The 20,569-nt window shown below is 38.1% G+C and overlaps 1 protein-coding gene across 1 annotated transcript in view; it reads left to right on the forward strand.

Annotated features, from left to right (window-relative positions):
- The window catches only part of APOO (apolipoprotein O), a 35,977-nt gene extending 15,618 nt beyond the window's left edge, over positions 1-20,359 (forward strand). Inside the window, exons 7-9 of the mRNA XM_068395550.1 lie at positions 4,682-4,789; positions 16,085-16,180; positions 20,038-20,359. Of these exons, the coding sequence (XP_068251651.1) occupies positions 4,682-4,789; positions 16,085-16,153 (177 nt within the window). The 3' untranslated portion in view covers positions 16,154-16,180; positions 20,038-20,359. The remainder of the gene's footprint in view (positions 1-4,681; positions 4,790-16,084; positions 16,181-20,037) is intronic.
- Positions 20,360-20,569: the final 210 nt, after the last annotated feature.

The following is a 20,569-nucleotide window of genomic DNA, read 5'->3' on the forward strand; positions in this document are numbered from 1 at the left end:
ACGATAAAAATATGATATTCTCAAAAACATATGATGTTCTTTGAAAACTGAAAGGTCGTTGACTTAGGGAGAGTCAAATGCTGTGTTTGAACTCTGCCAGCATGGTGATACCCTGATCTTTGATGGAATCTTTTAGTACTTCCAGGATTCAGACGCTCTAAATACATATAGTTCTGTTGACTTATTCTCAGGGAGTGAAAATCGTGCAAGTGGCAGGAAAAAAAAAACATCAAAAATTGAGAAGCTTAGACATTTCTGTTGGAAACTGTGTATTGAAATTCTAGTTGCTTTCTGAACAGTGAAGTGGGAAGTGATTGAATGATGTTCAAACTGATGTTATTGTTTTTAAAGAAGCTCAGTTCAGTCTTAACTATGGATTTGCTACTAACAGCTTCACAATACCTTGTTTATTTTATGAAAACTTTGAAGTGCATGATTGCCCTTTGATTAATTCATAGTTCTTAGTTTGACTATAACAAAAAATCTGATATGAGACCATGAGCCTGAAACTTGATTGGAATGGGTTTAGCTTTGTGGACTTGGTCAGGACACTAGACGTATGAATTTGGAAACTTCTGTGGAGAGGGTGGTATCCTAGATACTGTTTTGGTTCCTGTAATCTCTCTCGCCCTTTTATTTTTTTTAAGAAGGAAAGTTTTAAGCATATCAGAACTTACTATCCATAATTTTTATGCTTTAATCTGAAATTGGAAGCACTTTCCTCTCTAGTTATTATTTTGAAATGTTTCATAGGCCTTTCAAAAAATTTCTGTAAGCCGAGAAAGGGATGCTGTCAGTACAAAGCTCACTTGCCAAGTTAATAGAACAGTATAGGAAATAATCTGGAACATAAATTTTACATTTTTTATTTATTCTTTATATTATGTTCTTTTTATTTTTCTTCCACATCTGAATACTTCCTCACTGCCTTTTCATTTACAGTGGTATAGTTCCCTTCATTTGGTAAACTTTCAGATTTGACCATACTTCAAAAGATTAAAAAAGTTTTGGTTGTTTTTTTTCCTTCCCACCTTTATTAAAGACTTTGCATTGAAGATCTGTAAGTAAACGCAGCAAAATATATTTGCAGTTGAGGTGCAACACTTGATACATCTGGAAAAAAACTTTTTTCTTTAATTAAAACATATGAGTTGGTAAGTGAAGTTATAGCAACAGAGTTCATCATTGGTGATAGATAGTTTTCAGACACTGTTCATCTAAGTGGAGATGGAAGAAATGCACAGAGTAATTACTTTTTTCCCCTGCTTTAGTAATCATTCTAATAAATCACAAATTTCTAAGGGATTTGTTTCCTCACTGCTAGTATTACTTTAATTTGTATAACTTTGAACAAATGGTCAGACTGTATATGTGGTAAGGGAACTGAATTTAATACTAAAGTTTATTTTGTTCTGGTGGAACTTTAACTAGTGTTTTGGAGCTGTATTGCTTTCCAGCTAATCATAATACATTCAAAATATTTTCTGTTTACTGTGGCTTATCTTCAATGTGGAAAAACTTTCAATTATGAAGTTACTTAAATCAATATCTTTATCATTAGAATTAATTTTTGTTCCTTGTAATTAGAACTTCTCAAATTTCCTAAAGTAGTGTGTGTTATGCTTACTTTCTTCTTGAAAGAAAGAAAAGCTTCCTAGTACGTAAGTTTCTTTGACAACAAACTAAATTATTTTTATATCTGTTGAACCTATACCTCATCCCTTGCCCAGTTCAGTCCATAAGGCATGAACAGTTGTACTGGTACAACTGAGAGCGTGACAGGATTACAGGAACTGTGGGTTGAAAAGAAGGGAGTTGGGGTCAGATCCATATTTGCTGCCGAATTAAATGCTTGTGAAATTGCACTGTGACTCCTTTGTTAACAGTATAAATGTAGAAAAGCCAGAAGATTTCGCAGTTTAGTCTCTCAGCATGCAATGTAGATAAAGAATTGCTAACCATAATTCTGCTCAATAATCTTGACATATAACATACGGTATAGTCAATATTATATGCTTATGGTCCTATGTGGAATTAAAATATGGGAGTTTGTTTACATGCACATTAGGCCTTTGAGACTGCTGATCCCTGCTACCCTGTAGCGCCTAGTATGGGTGTTTGTGGCCCAAGGTCACCTGCAAACTATTTCAGAGTCCCTGTTGAGAACCGCTCAATCTGACTTTTGAACTTGTTTGTTCAAATTTAGCATACAAACTTACTTACAGTGTTGCATTGAACAGAGATGGTATTTTAGCATGTTGTAATTTAACATAACAAGCTGGAAATTGTTATCTTCCAGAAATTAAGAATTCCAGATGACTGAATGGAAAAACTTGTCCTTCTTTGAAAGAACTCTTTGTATGAATGTTGGAATGAACACTTTGAACAATTGAACAAAATGTTTGTATTATGATTGTTCCTTTTACTTTTCCTGGTTGGAACTGCCACTCCCAAGAATAGTGGTAGCAACTGCAGTACCCACCTGCTTCCTCTTCAACTGCTCCATGACAGAGAGAGGTATAAACCACAAGCCTAACACATGGCTCTAGTGTTGTGTTCATGAGAGGATGCATTGGGTGGTTATTAGAATTTCTTGGCTATGTTCCTGTTGACCCTGTAACTTGCAGCTTACAGTCTGTCTAGAATTGTATTTTCCAGCCCATGTGAACTGTGAACATGGGTCTCAGCTCTTGGGAAGTGTGTAACGTCTTGAAACATTGATTGACTGTGGCACACTAAACTATCTGGGTTGCTGTACCTTGTGATGTAGCTACTTTACTCCAGCAACGTGAACGACCAGTTTCTCATTTAGTGCAATTCATAATTCACTTGGATCGTATGACTCCTATAACAAGAATATTTTAAAATTTGTATTGATAGGTATTTAGAGTGTTTTTAAGTATTTTAATGGAGTATTTTTAAGCAGGATCAAGAAATGGCTTATGCATAGTTGTTGTTTCTCGTTTTATGTTGATAGCTGTGTCCTCGGTAACATTGCAGACAAAAAAACCCTGTTTGTTTGTTTATTGTGGTTATTTTTCAGTCCTGGTAGGTTTGTACTGCTTGTGCAACTGATCACACTGTCTTTCCAGATGAGCCATAGGCTCCTCTGACTTTCAGAACTAGTTTGTTGAGATACTTGAGAATGAACACCCCTGATACTGAAAAAGAAGATAACTGTCTGTACCTGTACTGTTTGAATTGAGGGATTTTGGAGATTAAACACATTCAGCCCCAGAGCACTTTGTGTGCTTTTTTTCTGATAACCTTTATTGCCTTCAAATATAGAGAAAACTCTGTGCATCATACTGACTTGTTTAAAACTGAAGTACAACTGTAATTGTCAAATGTGGTGACAAATATGCTAGTTCTTTGTATTTAAAACAGCTTATGTTTTGGATCTAGTTGTGACTTGGAAATGTAGTTGCTGATTTGGGTTTGTTTTTTTTTTTTTTAAAAAATTCTAATGATTAAATAGCCTCTTCTGTAAGGTAGTAACATGATCTCTGCCCAGAGGCACATCCCTTAACATTGGGGTACATAGCTGGTGTAGCTAATTTTGTTCAGCCAGGCAAAGGGAAGTGGTTCTTTGCACCATGTGCATCCAGTGGTAGAGCTCCTTGGCACAGGATGTTGTGGATGCTAAAAATTTGCATGGGGTTCAAGGGGAAGTGCAGCAAGTTCATAGGAGGGAAATTCATCTAAATGTTGTTCAGGAAATCTCTGGGCAACAAATTGTTGGAGACTGGAAGAAACTTAAAAATTTCTTTCAGAAACATAAGAAAACTGTTTCAGAAACATCATTTATGCTTGCCCTATTCTCATAGTTTTGGTTTTCCAGCTTTGCCTGCTGTGGGAGGTAGGGGCATACCTTCTTATTTCTTGATTTCATAAGTTTTTTAGATTAATAGCTGTCTAGTTGGGCAAATTGTCCATTTTTGCTGTTCTTTATTTGTAAGAAAACTGATAGTGATATGAAAGTGAGTACTGACCTGAGCCTGGAGCTGTAAAAACCTCACACTCTTGGGTTTTAAAGGACGCTATGAATATTACAGTTCCATATCATGTAAGGGGCAGGAGATACTCTTTTATTAGACGTACGGACTTTTCCTGTTGTAAAATTACCTGTTGGTGCAATATAGCAAATATTGTCTTTCCTCGTTGTGTTCTGTTTTGAGAGTTGACAGCTGGTTATTCATTACAGCCATCTATCAGCAAATTAGGTCTGTCTGCTAAATAGCAAATAAAAAGAAACAAAGGGGTACTCTTACTGTTCTGTGAAAGCAATGAAAATGTAAAATTGCAAAATAGTAACAAACTAAGAAGGTTTGGTTTTCTGTCTTTAAAATTAGTATGGTCAAATTAAGAAGTAATTTGCTTATATTAAACCTGTTGAATGTCAAATACTAAGAAAACCAGAATTGTTTCCATGCAGCATCATTCCACCCCTTTTTATACAGACATGTTTTCAGGTAGTCTTCAAACAGTTTTTAGCAAGTTGGCTTTTCTTATTCCTCATGTGTCATTTTTTTCCCAAGATGTTTCTATATAAAATATTTACAATATTTATATATTTATATAATATATATTTAAATATTGTATATTTATATATTATATATATGTATAAGTAATATTTCCCAGAATATTAAGTTCACGCTTTCTAATATCTTTTGTTTCAAAGGTTGCTGGTACACAGCTGTATGACTGGAGTCTTCAGGGATATATTGCTGTAGAATCTCTTTGGAAGGATAATCCTAAGAAGAAGAAATCTGGGAAAAAAAGTGATAAGGTAAGAAGTCTGAGGAACTTGATTTCTGAATTTAGCACTGCGTTTTCAGATAAAGAATATATGAACAATAGTGGTGTTTTCCACTCTGACTCAGCTTTTGTTTCTGAAGACAGAGATTTCATTCTCTCTTTCTAAGCTGTGGAAAAATATTAAGCTTATTTCAAGTTTAACTTTCAGAAATGCTGTTTGGAAGTTTTCTTTAGTATAATCTACTAAGTGTTTAGTAGGAAAGTTGGGAGTATTGTGATTGGAATGGTAGAGATCAAGGCTCTTAGGGTCTTGATTATTTTAAAAAAACAAACTTTTTTTTTTAAAAAGTAAAAAACCCCTGTAGCTAGTTGTGTTCCCCAGGGGCCAATACTGGGTTCAGTCCTGTTTAACTTATTCATCAATGATCTGGATGAAGGGACTGAGTGTACACTCAGCAAGTTTGCTGATGACACAAAACTGGGAGGAGTGGCCGATACACCAGAAGGCTGTGCTGCCATTCAGCAAGACCGGGACAGGCTAGAGAGCTGGGTGGAGAGGAACCTCATGAAGTTCAACAAAGGCCAGTGTAGGGTCCTGCACCTAGGAGGGAATAACCCCATGCACCGGTACAGGCTGGGGGCTGACCTGCTGGAAAGCAGCTCTGCGGAGAAAGACCTGGGAGTTCTGGTGGACAAGAAGTTCACCATGAGCCAACAACGTGCCCTTGTGGCCAAGAAGGCCAATGGTATCCTGGGGTGTATTAGGAAGAGTGTGGCCAGCAGGTCAAGGGAAGTTATCCTCCCCCTCTACAATGCCCTAGTGAGGCCACACCTGTAGTACTGTGTCCAGTTCTGGGCCCCCCAGTTCGAGAAAGATAAGGAACTACTGGAGAGAGTCCAGCGGAAGGCTGCAAAGATGATCAGAGGACTGGAGCATCTCTCTTATGAGGAGAGGCTGAGAGAGCTGGGTCTGTTTATCCTGGAGAAGAGAAGACTGAGGGGGGATCTTATCAATACTCGCAAATACCTTAAGGGTGGGTGTCAAGAGAATGGGGCCAGACTCTTTTCAGTGGTATCCAGTGACAGGACAAGGGGCAATGGGCACAAACTGAAACATGGGATGTTCCATCTGAATATGAGGAAAAACTTCTTTACTTTGAGGGTGGCAGAGCACTGGAACAGGCTGCCCAGGGAGGTTGTGGAGTCTCCTTCTCTGGAGATATTCAAAACCCACCTGGACATAACCCTGTGCAACATGCCCTAGGTGACCCTGCTTTGGTAGGGTGTTGGACTAGATGATCTCCAGAGGTCCCTTCCAACCCCAACCATTCTGTGATTCTGTAATTTAATTTGACAAGTTCCATCTTTAAAAATTTGAAATAACATTTTTTTTTTTTATTCATTACATATCTCTTTGAAAGAGAGAAAATAGAATCTTGCTTCAAATTTATTCCCTTTTTGTTTTTTTTCTTTGCGTGTTCATTAATATATGTGTTAGCATGATGATGCCATTGTGTGCTGCTCTGTTAAATGTTACTACCTAGTCATAAAAACAGCAGTTTATAGGCATATGCTGTTCTTACGGATTTAGTCATAGATAACTAGCTGTGTGGTTTAATACTTACAGCCCTATTTTAGGAAACTTTGGTTTAATCAGTTCTCATTCAGAAGACCGCCAATAAAAATTTGAGTTGCTTCTGAGTGTGCTTTGAACCGGGCATCCTGATGAGGTACCAAGTACAGTCATTGCTGAAAGTTTCTGCTTTCTAGATTTCCAATTGTTAAACGCTGTACGAGGAGTCAGACTAACATACAGATACGTGATTTCTTTAATTTTTTTTTTAGTTAGAATAACATTTGTCTATTTTCTGTTCTATGAGTCACTTTTTTTTCTTGGTCTGGCATTACTGTTCTGTGTTATGCTAAGCAGACTGATGTCTTGCCTTAGAGATGCCTGCATCTGATGACAGAGCAAATGCTAACATAATGGCTTTGTTTTCCACGTTTGGCAAGCACTGAGGTTTCGTTAAAACAGCATTTTAGAATTAACATTGCTAATACAACTAAGTGACTGTCTGCATGCTTATTTTTAGTTTTAGAATGGAGCAGCTTTCCTTACTCCCCCTATGGAGCAGCTTTCCCTAACCCCCCTGCAGAGCATCAGTGATACAGTGTGATTTCCCTGTGTACTTCACCAGCGAAGGGAAGCCTTTTTTTCCAGCACTCCTGTGGTCAATGCTTATACAATACCACCATTTTAAGGCACGTGTGCCTTTAGTTACTTTAAATCTCAATATCTCAGCAAGTGTGCTCTTCCATAGTTGGGTGACTTACAGTCATCCAAGTAGTTGTGCTATATTTAAGTCATATTATTCAGTGTACGTGAAAGAATTTATCCTTGGTTTTGAGTTAGTGTTTGTATTGGTATCTATTTTCTTATATGTGTGTGTGTGTTAAAGCAGTGTATGTTAAGACTTAATATTAGATTTCATATATATATATAAAATGCATATTATGTTTCTATACAAAACCACAAAATGATTGAAGATGGAAGGGACCTCTGGAGGTCATCTGCTCCAACCCCCCACTCAAGTGGGACCACCTTAAGGCACTTGTCCAGGACTGTGTCCAGATGGTTTTTGAATATCTCCAAGGATGGAGACTCCACAAGCTCTCCGGGCAACCTGTGCTGTGGCTAAGTTACTTTCACAGTAAAAAAGTGTTTCCTGATATTCAAAGGGATCCTCCCATGTTTCAGTTTGTGCCCATTGCATCTGGTCCTGTCACTGGGCACCACTGAAAAGAGCCTGGCTCCATCCTCTGTGCATCCTCCCTTCAGGTATTTGTACACACTGAAGAGATCCCCCTGAGCCTTCTCTTTTCCAGGCTGAATAGTCCCAGCTCTCTCAGCCTTTACTCATAGGAGATTGTTCCAGTCCCTTAATCATCTCTGTGGCCCTTTGCTGGACTCTATACAGTATGTCCATGTCTCTTATACTGGCGAACCCAGAACTGGACACAGTACTTAAACTTTGTAGAGCTGGTCAAACATAATACACAACTGCAGTGAATTGTAGGATTTCAGTTTTGTATATCTGTAATTGTTTGCTTCTACAAATTGCTAGATGTTGTGACTGGATAGTAATATCCAATAGAGCGGTACACGGTGACAACATTACGTTAGAACAAATATTGATAAATACTCCCCCCGAAAAAAATCAGAAATAAGATTCTATTTTGCATTCTACAAAATGCTACCAAGTTTCAAAATAAGTGCAGTGTGATTGATTAATGATATTAGTTGAAGATTACCACTGACTTGTGAAAAAATGGGAACTTGTTTTAATGAACCATTACATTATGTAATGTCTTGATCATAAATTATAACCTGCCTGAAGCTTCAGGCGTTAAGTATCTTAATGATGTTTTTGTTTTTTACTTGGTAGACAGTTACCCCACAGGACCAAGCTGTCTTTGTAGTAGTACCTCTCTGATACAGATAGCCAAACTGACTTCTAGGAAATGTATGTGGATGGCTCAGTGAAGCAGTGTGTAAGAGACTGGAGAACTGTGTGAGTTGATTAAATGTGTGCCAGGAAGAGCCTGTAAGGTTTTTAGGGATTTTTTTTTTTTTTTACTTCTATTTCAAGAGATAAAAGTTCAGGTGTGTAACATTAAGCTTCTGTGGTTTTAAATTCACTTATAAACTCACTGTGGCTTTAATACCTGATTTCTAAGCAACTATGCTTGTTCTGTTGATACAAACTGCTGCTCTAGCTGCAGACTGCTTCCCATCTCTTAGTTGTTTAATGTAGCTTGGCAAAACTAACAGGTGATTTGAAAACAAGAACCAGCAGAAAGTCTTGGTCTGTTACTGTGGACCTCCTGACTGAGCCATAGGTCACAACTGGTAACGGTTCACACTAGGTTGACAATGATGTATAGCTTCTGGGTTGTTGCAAACAAGCAGTCCTATCTGACCAGAACATGGTATTTTCAACCCAGAAGCCTGATGTAAAGGGGATAGCCACTGAGAGACACATGTTTTGGAGAGGCAATTGCACTTGAATAGAGTGCAGGTATGGGACTTAGTTCCCTAGGTAGGTCTAGGTGTGGGACTAGTTCCAAACAAGCTGGGTTGGAGAAATGCCCATGTGTCCTGTCAGTTGCTGAGTCTTACAAGAGTGGAGGCTTTCATCGGTGGATACTCGTCCTGTATTGGCCCTAGCCACTTCAGTGAATGCACTTGTATAGCTCTTTGAATAAACAAAGGTTAGTTAATCATACTGTACCTTTCCTAAAACCTAGGCTGTCAAAAAGTATCAAAAAAACAGGCAACTTTAAAATATTTCAGAAAGACAAACTGACAGCATGAGTAAAAACTAGCTGAGCTTTTTATTTTATTGTGTCCCAGGCTTTCAAAAGGAAACATGTGGTTGTTATTGGAAGGCAAAAACTTTTGAAGCTTTCATCTTATTATAAGGCTTATTCAAGCACTTGCTACCTCAGCAGAAAAACAAACAGCATGCAAATTTGCAGAGACCACTAAGTAAACACATTTCTTTCTCTTCCTTCTTGCAGAATCTTTAAATCACACCCCTTAGTTGCCAAAATATGTTATTTGCACAAAGGAGTGAAATGCTCTTGAATGGTTTCTTCCTGAAATTCGTGTAATTGATCAGCTATTGTTAGTGTTAACTGTTGCCATTTAACTTTATGATAGATTAGGCAAGATACAAAAATCGTGTGACTCAAATGAAGCAGCACTACGCACTTGATGAAATTGCCCGCATTTCAGATGTTCAGTGATCTCTTACCAGGGCAGTGTACAGCCTCATTGTTTCTTTGTCCTCTGAAGTTGATAAAGAGAGGGTATTGTCTCCCTGGTATCTAGAGAAGCTGAACAGCAGTTGTAAAAAGTTACATGCTTTCGAAGTCACTAGAATGTGGACTGAAAAGTATTTCTCTTGGAAGAAGTCTGCTCTGAAACTTCCTTTGGTCTGCGTTGGTGAAGCAGTATAAAATACATAGATGATAATTTGGGGGGGTGGGGGGGGTATTGTGGTTTTTATTGTTTTGGTTTAATTGTTTTGGGGTGTTTTTAAGATAGTGTGATGTTCTATCAGGATGTGGTCAGTCACACATAATAATGAAAGCCTCTACCTCTTTTTGTACATATAAACACCGGTATGTCCCTAACATGAGATGTCAGAGGTGAAGTCTACCCTAGACAAACTTTTTCAGTCTGTCTCTAATGCTGTGTGATTATACTAGTGCAAAAAAGTACTCCTTGTTCATACAGATTATTAGATCCACCAAATCAGTATCAACTTTTCCAGCAAAAGAATTTCTGTTTAAGTTGTATTTTTGTTGGAGCTTTTACTGATACGGAAGTGTCATGGAAGAAAATAAATACTTCTAACTATCAGGTACTAAAATTGGCAAAGTATTCTAGGACAGTTTCTGGGGTTTCTGTCTTTGACAGCCCTGTGAAAGAACTGGGTTGTTTTTGTATATTTATTTCTTATTGTCATGCTAGGCAGGTAGATTCCTTAACAAGTGAAGGCAAATATGTTATTCTTGAGTTGTTGTTACAGCAGATGTAACCCATTTTGTGAAACGATGCCAGAGCAAAAGATGTTATTTTTTGTTTTTGTGACATTCACTCTAGCATTTTCCTGTTGCTACGCAAAGGATTCTTGCAAATAGTCAAGCAGTATATGGGTGTCTCTTCTTGGCTTGTGTTAATTTGTTACGTTGCTCATAATTTGTTTGATAGTCATAGGTACCACAGCTGTGCATAACTTCATGTTTGTGCAGCAATATGTCATTAAAATAGATGTGGTATGTTAATTTTCTGAAGGTTTTATGAAACAAAAACCTGTGCCAAATTGAGGTCATATCAACTGAAATCTTAAATTCTGCCAAGAAAGATTAATTCCAGGGCCTTCTGCTGCTATGTTTCAAAACACTGGCTGGAGCCCCTCCATAGAGCAAGTCTATCTGGTTAGGTTTTGAATACGCTGTTTACAGTATAGCGTTCTGGTATCCTGAAGCTGGCTTGTTGAAGGAGCCAACTCTTCAGGATGTCAGGATGAAAGCCCTCTGCTAAAACTACACAAGTACCCTAAGCATAAATCAGTGTTCACGTTTTTTATTTCCAGAAGGATGAAACATTTTCTTAATAAGGGACAGCAGGAGTAGTTATTCAGCTTCTGTATACTTTATCTTGACATAAAGTGGACAACTTTTCTACTTCTTCCCCCAGGTAGAGGAGATGGTAGAAGAAATATAACCATCTGGTTGGGGGGCCAGGAATATTTTAAGGGTTTTATCTTCTGAAAATCGTTTGCTTACTTGAGTGATCTTTACTCACAAGAAGTAATTCCACAAAAATAAGTGGAATTAGTGTTAACATTTATATTATCAGGTTGTAAATCCTTAGGGGAAGCGACAGTGAAGTGGAAGATGTGTCCCTCAAACCTTGTTTATCTTAAACTTAGTATGCAAAATTTGTAGAGAATCATACCAACTTATGCCTTCATGCAGTTTTTTAGAATGATGCATCTGAAACCCTTTTGAGTAGCCCTAGGCGGCATCAAACTTTCATTACTGGGGTTTTGCAATTATGAAAGCTAATACCCTGCCTTGCCTTCAGCTAGTCTTTGTGAGTAACTGGTCTCTCTGCTCTGCCCAATAATATCATAGTTCATGCAAGTTCATCTTTTTCTATATTTCTTTTATTCTACAGTTTTTTGCCTTTCAGTGCCTACAAAAGTGTTGAATTAGCTGAACTGTTAAGCCAGTGAATTGCAGCTTCTTCCCCCACCAACCCCTGCTGTTTAATACTGGCTGAATTTATCAGCTTTAATACCTGTCCTTAGGTCAGAGGGATGGAGGAACCATAGCAGCTTGAGGATTTTGTGCAACAGCATAAACTTAAGGACTGTGGTTTTGTATACAAAGGATTATAACTTCTTTACAGAAAACTGCTTACAGATCAGTATTTCAGAGCCACAGTTCAATACATACCATCTGTAAGTTTCTAACAATCGGGTCCTGTTTGTCAGTCAGCTCATTTGATGTTTATTTTCGTGAAATGAAGCCTTTTTGCCCTTCCTCTTCTACCTCTGGTTTCGATACTTCCATATCTTGCACTGTTGTATTGTGCTGTAGGGTTGTCAGCTGTCATACTATGACTTCGTCTTCAAGTGACAAGGACATGTGTTATGGCAGCAAGTCACTTAAACCCAGGTTTTGTTCCAGCCAGTGAGCTAATATGCACTGAAACACATAGAAAAACAGTTTTCCTCAGTTAGTTCTCACTTTGTCTGTCTTTATACCACTCAAAGACTTTTGCTGTATTTTCAGCTATTCTGGATTCTTTCTCTTCCCCCAACATGAATCTACCACCCGTTGTTTTTACTGAAGGTGGCTGAAATGTGAAAAACCAGAACAGCTTTAGAGCTCTAAAAAACATCCTCCTTTTCAGTTCTTGTTCCTTTCTTCATATTGTGTGCTCTTTCCCACTTCTGGTCCCATCGGTAATAAGATCTTACAGAAAACTGACTGGCTTTTCCTTTGTTCTTGCTGTCTGTCATTTGGTTGTTTATACAGCTTCAGGGATTGAAACTCTTGCAGCTTATTGTTAGGTTTTCATTCCTGCCTTGTCTGTTGATAGAAACTATCTGTGACTTACCAATTCTAATATATATTTTATATTTTTAACCTATATATGTTTTTATTACACATATAAGGATATATAAATATTAAAAATATAGGTATATCTATAAAGCTGTCTCTGGGTATTTTATTAATTGTTAGCTGGTGACAGAGTGCTTCCAAGTGCAAAGACTGCTCAGCTTTGAGTATTTGTTTCCTGTGCTTGCTGAGAACAAGCATCAGGGAAATTGTGGACCTGGATTCTCCTTACCTGAAAGCTCTGGTGGAAGTTGTGATGTCAGTGTGTTGACTGGGGAGCTTTACCGTCAGCATCGTGGATTGCGACCGTAGCAAACCTTAGATTGTGTTTTTAAGTCACTTGTGTTTTGAGCATCTTTTAAAACACAGCATAAGCAGCTGAGAGCACTTCTTCTAGAGTAAGTGCTTGTAAGACTTGTCTTTGGTAGCTTCTCGACAGACAAGCAGAAGTTTGGTCACCTGGACTAAAGGATAAACATCTACTTCTGACAGAAAATACTGTTCTCTGTCATACACTCTCCTTTTATTGTTTGGTAGTAAGAACAACAGAGTAAAACTTGTAAAAATTATTACTACTTTTGGATTGGATCCTTAGTTTGGGCTGTAGTGAATTTAAATGTGTTAGAGTTAAGAAAGAATCTACTCCACAAAAAGTTGAGCTTTTCAGGGCAACTTAAGACTAGTATTTTTAAAAGTGCTTTATATTTCTGAGAGAGTTAAGTTCAAGCTCAGCTAAGCATAAAAGATGGAGAATAAGTTACTGATTGACTGGGGGAGCATGAGTAAACCAGTGACGTTCTCTTTATTCTAAGTAATACACTGCAAACAACAGAGGACAGAAGAAAAGGTAAATTATTAATCTGTGAGCCCAGATGAGCCTTTGCTTTTCTTTTGCAGCTGTGTTTTTTTTTTCTGGTGACCAGACTCTACCTTTCAACAGTTTTCCGTAAGCATAAGAGAGATGTATACCTACCTTTGGAGTATAATTTCTAAGGTTAGGTGCCAGCGTAAAAGGACCTGGCCATCTGTAACACTTTCTCAGAGGGAGCAACAGAAACTAACTTCTGCATCAGACTAGGCTGTAATATGAGTAAAAAGCCACCCACATTTGTTTTTTTGACATTGAGCTAGGTTGCTTTTGGGCATTTTTCTCTGTATGGAAATTTTCACAGAAATTGCATTTTTTTTGTCTGTAATTTCAAATTGAGGTCTTAATGTATTTCTGCTGGATACTGTGAGCGAAGCTGGGGTGTCTTTTAATCACTCATGTACTGAAACATTACAAAAAGCATTGTGTACAGTCCCCTTAGTTCCAATATTATTTTCAATTTCAAATAATGATTTTTTAAAAATTTTTTTTCATCCCTTGGAATCCAAATGTATTGAACGCTTTACTAATGAATTCATTACGGAGATTTCTTACCAGTCACCTTTCAGTTGAAACTGTCAGATGTGCAAGAATGCTGCAAAATATTTCCCCTGCTGCTGTGGGTAGAGCTCTGATGTGTGAACTCCTCTGGCCACACAGATATATTATGGAGTGGTTGTGTTGAGCCAGAAAGTAGAAAGATGGTCTTGAATGTGTGCCTGCTTCTAATTACGAGAGGGCATCATGGCCCAGAGGAGGTCTGTCTTCTGGGTCATTGATCTAAACACATTTTTTGCTTCTGATCTGGTTTTGAGTGTGACTGGAGGACTTTGACACTTTGTTGTAAAATGAGGTGTCTTTATTTCCTGTGCCAGCTCCAAAGATGTCCTTTTCTGGCTATCCATATTACTGCATGATCAGCCTCTCAGGTTTGCTATTTATGTAGTGGGCCCATACAGTGGATGGAGTTAAAAGAACTTCTTAATTGATAAGTCAGCAAATGAGTTTGTGTGAGGAGTGATAGTTTGGCAGTGGATTGGCTTGAATTAAATAATTTGGGCTTAATAGATCTAGTGAAGACAAGCCCTGTGATGAGATCTGCCAAGCTCTCAGGAACAAAGGAACTGAGCAAGACCCCTATTTTCCTGTATGTTTTGTGTGTGTGTTGCTTTGGGGTTTTTTTTTCCTTTTTCAGGACAAAAAAAAAAGAAAATCTTACCTAGATGGTATTTGCTTTTCACAAGTTAAAACAAGCAAGTAGAAAAACATAGAACTCTCTGTGAACAGCTTATTTATAGTTCATTTGTCCAGGATTGAGTAATCCCTGAGATGAGGCATCGTGAGTCAGATTATTCATTATAAATTATAGTAAAATGTCGTAACTTACAAGTTCCTGTACAGGAAAATTACGGAGTAGATCATTATTTTGAAATGGGTGTGGTTTGTGAATGTGATTTCCTATGCTATGAATATCTAGAGTAGTGATCTAAACAAAATGGGTTTTTGAAAGAAAGAATTACCTTTTAAAGGTCTTGCTAGGCATATTTTGCATAAGAAATTTAGGAATTATCTTCATAATTGAATCTTGATGTATTGAGTCCCTATCTCCAGCGCAGCATATGCAGGGTCTCATAGACTCAGTGCCTTATTCATATTGTTTAACTTGTGCTGGGACATAAATCTGACCCATCCTGTGAAATATTTTCCAGTCTCTTCTGGCTGCTTTTGTTACATTTTCCATCACATTTAAGTCATATTGGTAAAAATATCTTTTTAGAATAAAAAGAAAATGCCATTTAATTTTCATGTGTAGAATTTAATAATTGAGGCTGGGTGCAACCTCTGATCATTTCATCCAACCCCCTGTTCAAAGCAGAGACAGCTTTGAAGTTAGATTTGGCCTTGTGCAGTCAAGTGCTGAATACTTCCAATATTTCCAAGGATGGAGATTCAAAAAGTTCTTTGGAAAACCTGCTCCAGTGCTTGATCAGTGGTGTGATACTTCCCCCCGCTCCCCTTAGATCTAACAGAAATTTGCCATGTGCCTATATCCTTTGCTCCATGTCCTTTTGGTGTGAACCTCTGAGAAGAGCCTACCTCTTCCAAATATGTAAATATGTACATATCCATTAAGGAACCGTGGATAGCAATTAGGTTCCCCCTTTGTCTGGTCTTCCCCAGGCTGAACAGACCCACATCTCTCAGCCTGTCCTTGTATGTCATATGCTTTACTCCCCTAGCCATGTGTGTGGCCCTTTTAAGTATTTTTTATTGATATCTACTTAAAACTATAATCAAATGCCTGTTTGTTATAGCATACTTGGCAAATAGACCAGATGCTCTAACAAGCCTCTCTTCCTGCTTTGATTTCTATCATTTATTTCAGGGAAAGTGTGAGAACACTCTCTCAAAGGATACATACTAAAAGAGAGCTATTGTATAAAACCATGCAGAATTCAGAGAATGCAAAATAGCAACTGTACTGTGGGAATTCATCTTCTGTTATTAGCGCAGGCAAAATGAGTCAATTAAAGCATTTCTGTTGAACTTTAATTGCTCAGGCAGCTCCAGGAAGACGACAATCTAGAAATCGTTTGGGAAAAGATCATATTTGAGTATATTATACTGAATTAGTCTCATCAACCACTTGATTTTCAAGTTTTTGTTTCAGCTTTTGAAGAGGTTTTCTGTTTTAGCAAAAACATCACTCATGGATTGCCTCAGTTGAAATTTTGTGTGTATTTTTCCCTCCTCAAGGGTGATGCAGATGGTAACAAGCCCCTGGAAATCCATGCTGCTTCAAATGAAGAGCAAGCCCAGAAGTAGAACACCAGATCACTTGGCATCAAGCAGGTAAAGGATAAAGACTGTTAACAGTATGTGGCCACAGCAGCAAAATAACCTGGGAAAGCTGAACATTTGCAAGTTTGACTTGTATTTATCTTCTTCATATTGATGAAGAAAGAGGGGAAGAGAGGTAATAATTTTATTCATGTTAACATTTCTCGAGAATATGCGTGCTCCTTAAAACTATTTAACTTATCTAAATTAAATGTATCTTCACCTTTAGAGCATAGCAACTAAATGTATGTCTCCTCCAAGGCTTCTCAGTTAATCTAGCCAGGCCTTGTTAATGTATGGGTTTTTTTAGCTTCTTCCCTTCCCATGTCTACCCCCTGTACCAAAAACCTCTTTGCCTTCTTTGTCACACCTGTGCAGGTATGAAGGAGGGGAAAGAAACCTCTTTCCTACTGATATGTTTTCTCTAAAGATTTGTCAGTGTGTCAAGGTTTAAAGCTGGGCCTGCTATTAAACCTGTGGCAGACGCTCTCTGTTAACCCTCCCCCCCCCCACCCAAAGGGAAAGGGAAAAGGGAGAGAGACTTCTGGGTTGGAAAGTTAAAACAGTTTTAATAAACTATAATAATGAAAAAGAGTATAATAGTAATAATAGAAATAATCAAATATATACAAATATATACAAAACCAAGATTGAGCTCCCCTGAAGTCAGCCACGTCACCACTGGCACTGCAGGGCAGGCTCCGGGAAGGCCCAGGCTGGGCCTAGCGACGGTCGAGAGCTGTATTCAGGGATGCACGGATCGGGATCGGGGGCAGCAGGAAAACAGATGGAGTCCTCCTTGGACACTGGCCAAAGGCTCAAGCCGCAGAAGCAGCCCGAAGCAGCAGCAGCACCCAAACACAGCAGAGGAAGCAAGGGAAGGCGGAAGGGGCAAGAGAGCGAGACCCTCGTGATCCCCCCGTTTTATACTGAGAATGACGTGTATGGGATGGAATACCTTTGTTGGTCAATTTTGGGTCACCTGCCCTGTCCGCTCCTCACTGCAGGTGCGACCCCCCTTCGGCTCTTCACTCGTAAGCAGTGAGGAATTTAGCAGTGACCTTGGTTTCTCTAAGACTAAGTACAGCAAGAGCCTTTCTGCATAACATCCCTACCGGTGCCTCAGTGATAATTACAAACTTCGAGCGTTATCAGTCCTGGAAGCAGACACTGTCTGCAAAACATGCAGTTACTTTCAGAAAGTGCAGTTACTTAGAAGAGACTTAGCTGAAAGTAAAAATCACTGAAAGGAAAATTGGCCTGGTTTAGGCCAAACCAGGACACAGTGCCAAGGTACAGCATTATCTTACAGCCTGTGACAGTCCACGATGTGCCTGACCTTTCATATTGATGCACCTCCCTAATGAGATATGCTTCATCAGTTGGGAATGAATGATGGAGGAAATGGAGGCAGTGTTTCCCAGTTCTCTCAGCCAGAAACTCAAGTTGAGACGCCAGTTTTGTTTCTGACTTGGCCACTGGGCTGCTTTCAAAACTCAAGCAAGTCCAGTGATTGTTACAGTTTCTAGAAAAGCAAAACAAAAAGACCCTCTCAACTTTTTTAAGATGGTTCAGTTTCATAGGACAAAAATTGCTCTGTATTTGAGGCTTATTATTACTAATGATAATGTAATTGGACATCATCTAGTACAAAATACCAGATAATGTCTGCTCTGTCATCAGCTGATAAAGGATGTCTTTTCTAAATGTGTTTTCTAGTTGCTTGCCTTTGCCCTGTATTATTTTCACGTTATGTGTTAAAAACTTATTTTTCACCAGAAAGTAATCCTAGCATTGTAGGGACTCCTCATTATTTTTTGTATGCAGTGTTCCATTCACCAGTAAAATTCTTTATTTTCCTAACTGCCAACTGTGTAAATAGAGTCCGGATTTAGAAAACTGCACCAATTTTTTTCTTCCATGCATCATCACCAGTCACAAATGTTTGCAGATGTGATGGAACACACACATCTGCTGAGCAACAGCGTTCCACTGTTACATAGTCAACTTTAAAAGCAAAACTAGTTTCTAATGTTGTGTTTCCCTTAATGTATTTTTAATTGCTATAGCTAATTCTCACAAGGCCAAAAAGGTGTGTTGGCTGACTGATTTACCAAGTACATTAGTTTTTCCTTCAGACATATGAAGTCTTTAAGAATATGTGTTTTCAAAGTATTTTATAAAATAGCCATGTAAAATAAAAATCAAGAAAAAAAAAAAAAGGGAAGAACAGTTTTGTTTTGAGTAAAGATACCCAGGAGAACCAAGAGGAAGAAAAGCTTCTCTAAAATTCACTAAAATATTGTGCCTATTGTGCACTAGGGCAGAGCTACTAAATGATAAAAAGCCACGAAAATTGAACTTTTATTTATGTATGTGGGACACTGTACAAATGTCAAGGTTCATTACAAACAGAAACCTGTAAATAGCTTTTATTTTCTTTTAGCATTTCTTACTATGTGGATGTATTTTCTGTTAAGTCTTTATTCACTTTTTGAAATGTTAGTGTTTTTTGCTGAAGGCATGTTTTCTTTTTAAGGGGGTGGGTGGAAGGAGAGGAACAAAAGCTGTCAGGAAGACTTATACTAAAGTTGGTATCCAGACCCTTTGTCCTCAGGATTTTAATCATAAATATGCTCATGCCATATAAGTAAGTTTGAGGAAAACCTCGGTAACAGCTGCTCTCTCAGATGTTCTACTGTCTATCTTTTTAAAGAGTGAAGATAATTGCTCAGGTCCTTAAAGTACCTGGGTGCCACTGGTTTTGAAATCTACTTGCTTTGCCACATGTTGTTGCTGGAGGAGATACATAAATGGAACTATGAGATTTTTGACCTAGAGCAACCAGATGGTGAAAGTTCAATTCAGTATCAGCTTTCAGCTGTTCTGCGGGGGTGGCGATTTGTTACTTCTGCTTGAAATCAAATCCAGTTATTTAACTCCATACCCAAGCCCAGATGTTTTGTTGGATGTGGGTGATCCCTAAGGTTGAAGAACACTGCTGTGATCTTTGAAAAGACATATTTGTTTATTCTGAATGAGATCAGTTCGGAAAGACTCGCTGAATTTTCAACTGTTGGCAATATTTCTAGTTGAATCTGGTTACTAGAATAAAGTCAATCTCATTTTTCTCATAAAGATTTGCCGCAGCATGGGTCTCTGAATTGTGAATGGTCAGCCAAGGACAAAATAACTTTGGACTGGAGACAGTAACATATTTCTCCATTCCAAAAAACCAGCAGCATTGCACCTCCTTTATTATAGTGTTTGCCATCAATAATTATATGCAAACTACGGCCCAAACCACATCCCATCGTGGGAGAAGCAAGCTTTAATTTTATCCAGCTGTTGTGCTGAAGAATTGCATGGAAGTGACATGACTTTGTGTTTTTCCATAAGACAACAAATCTCATTTTCACTCTGTTCGGGTTCTATATTTATGTAACTCCATTTCTTTGTGTTACCCTAGCTTTACACCAGAGTGAGATTAGGAAAAAATGCATTTGATGGGAACTAAACAGAAGTCTTTTTGAGAAAGGTGGTTTATTATACAAGATTCTAGTTGGTGTTCTGTTGGTGTGAAGTGTTCTTTCTCATTTCCATACAGTTCAACTATAGGAATTGAGTTTTCTAGAGCAGACATAATCATTAGACCTTTAATGTCAGTAATAGGAAGAGTGAAAAATCTTTACTAGAAGTAAATTGGTATTGAGAATGTTCCTCAAATAGATTTTGATCAACTTGCCACATCAAAGGAGAAAAGTTAATTGAATTTTGACAATGGACAGCAAAGTCCTGTGATATTGTAATTCTGCTTTTTCCCTTCTTCCCTCTCCCCCTTATCCTCTGTCCCCTTTCTTTGGTTATAGGTGAATAAAAAAATACAGATATGAGCAACAATTTCCGAAGAAAAAGAGGAAAACCATCTGAATCCATTTTGATTTTGAATGTGACTAATCTGCCTTCTGCCTCAGGAAAGACTGACAGTGTGCTGCTTGGGCTTCTGGTATGGAATCTGTGAAAGGACACTACGTATTTTGGGTCAGTCTGGAGCCTTGTCCTCAGTTCTGCAGTGGGACTCAAGCCTACCCATGCTTGTCCCATTGCGGGATCAGCACTGCAAGTAGCAAGTCTCAAAATTCCTCAGTCCCTTGTTATTTATATATAAAATAAAATTCCAGTTACACAAAATGGTCCTGTTTTTTTCCCTCCTCCTGTCTTCTTTAAACTTGTGTATGTGACATTTGCACAATCCGTGAAAGCTTCTCAAGATGCTGTTGACAATGCCTGTATTTTTTAACAGTAAGGAAAAGCTTAAAGTAGCATGATGTTTTGGCTGACATTAGCTAATAGAATTGTGAATGAGAACAATTACAATGTCTCTTGTGTTTTGTCTGTCTC

The sequence above is a fragment of the Nyctibius grandis genome, chromosome 2 (assembly GCF_013368605.1).
Source record: "Nyctibius grandis isolate bNycGra1 chromosome 2, bNycGra1.pri, whole genome shotgun sequence".
Classification (NCBI taxonomy): domain Eukaryota; kingdom Metazoa; phylum Chordata; class Aves; order Nyctibiiformes; family Nyctibiidae; genus Nyctibius; species Nyctibius grandis.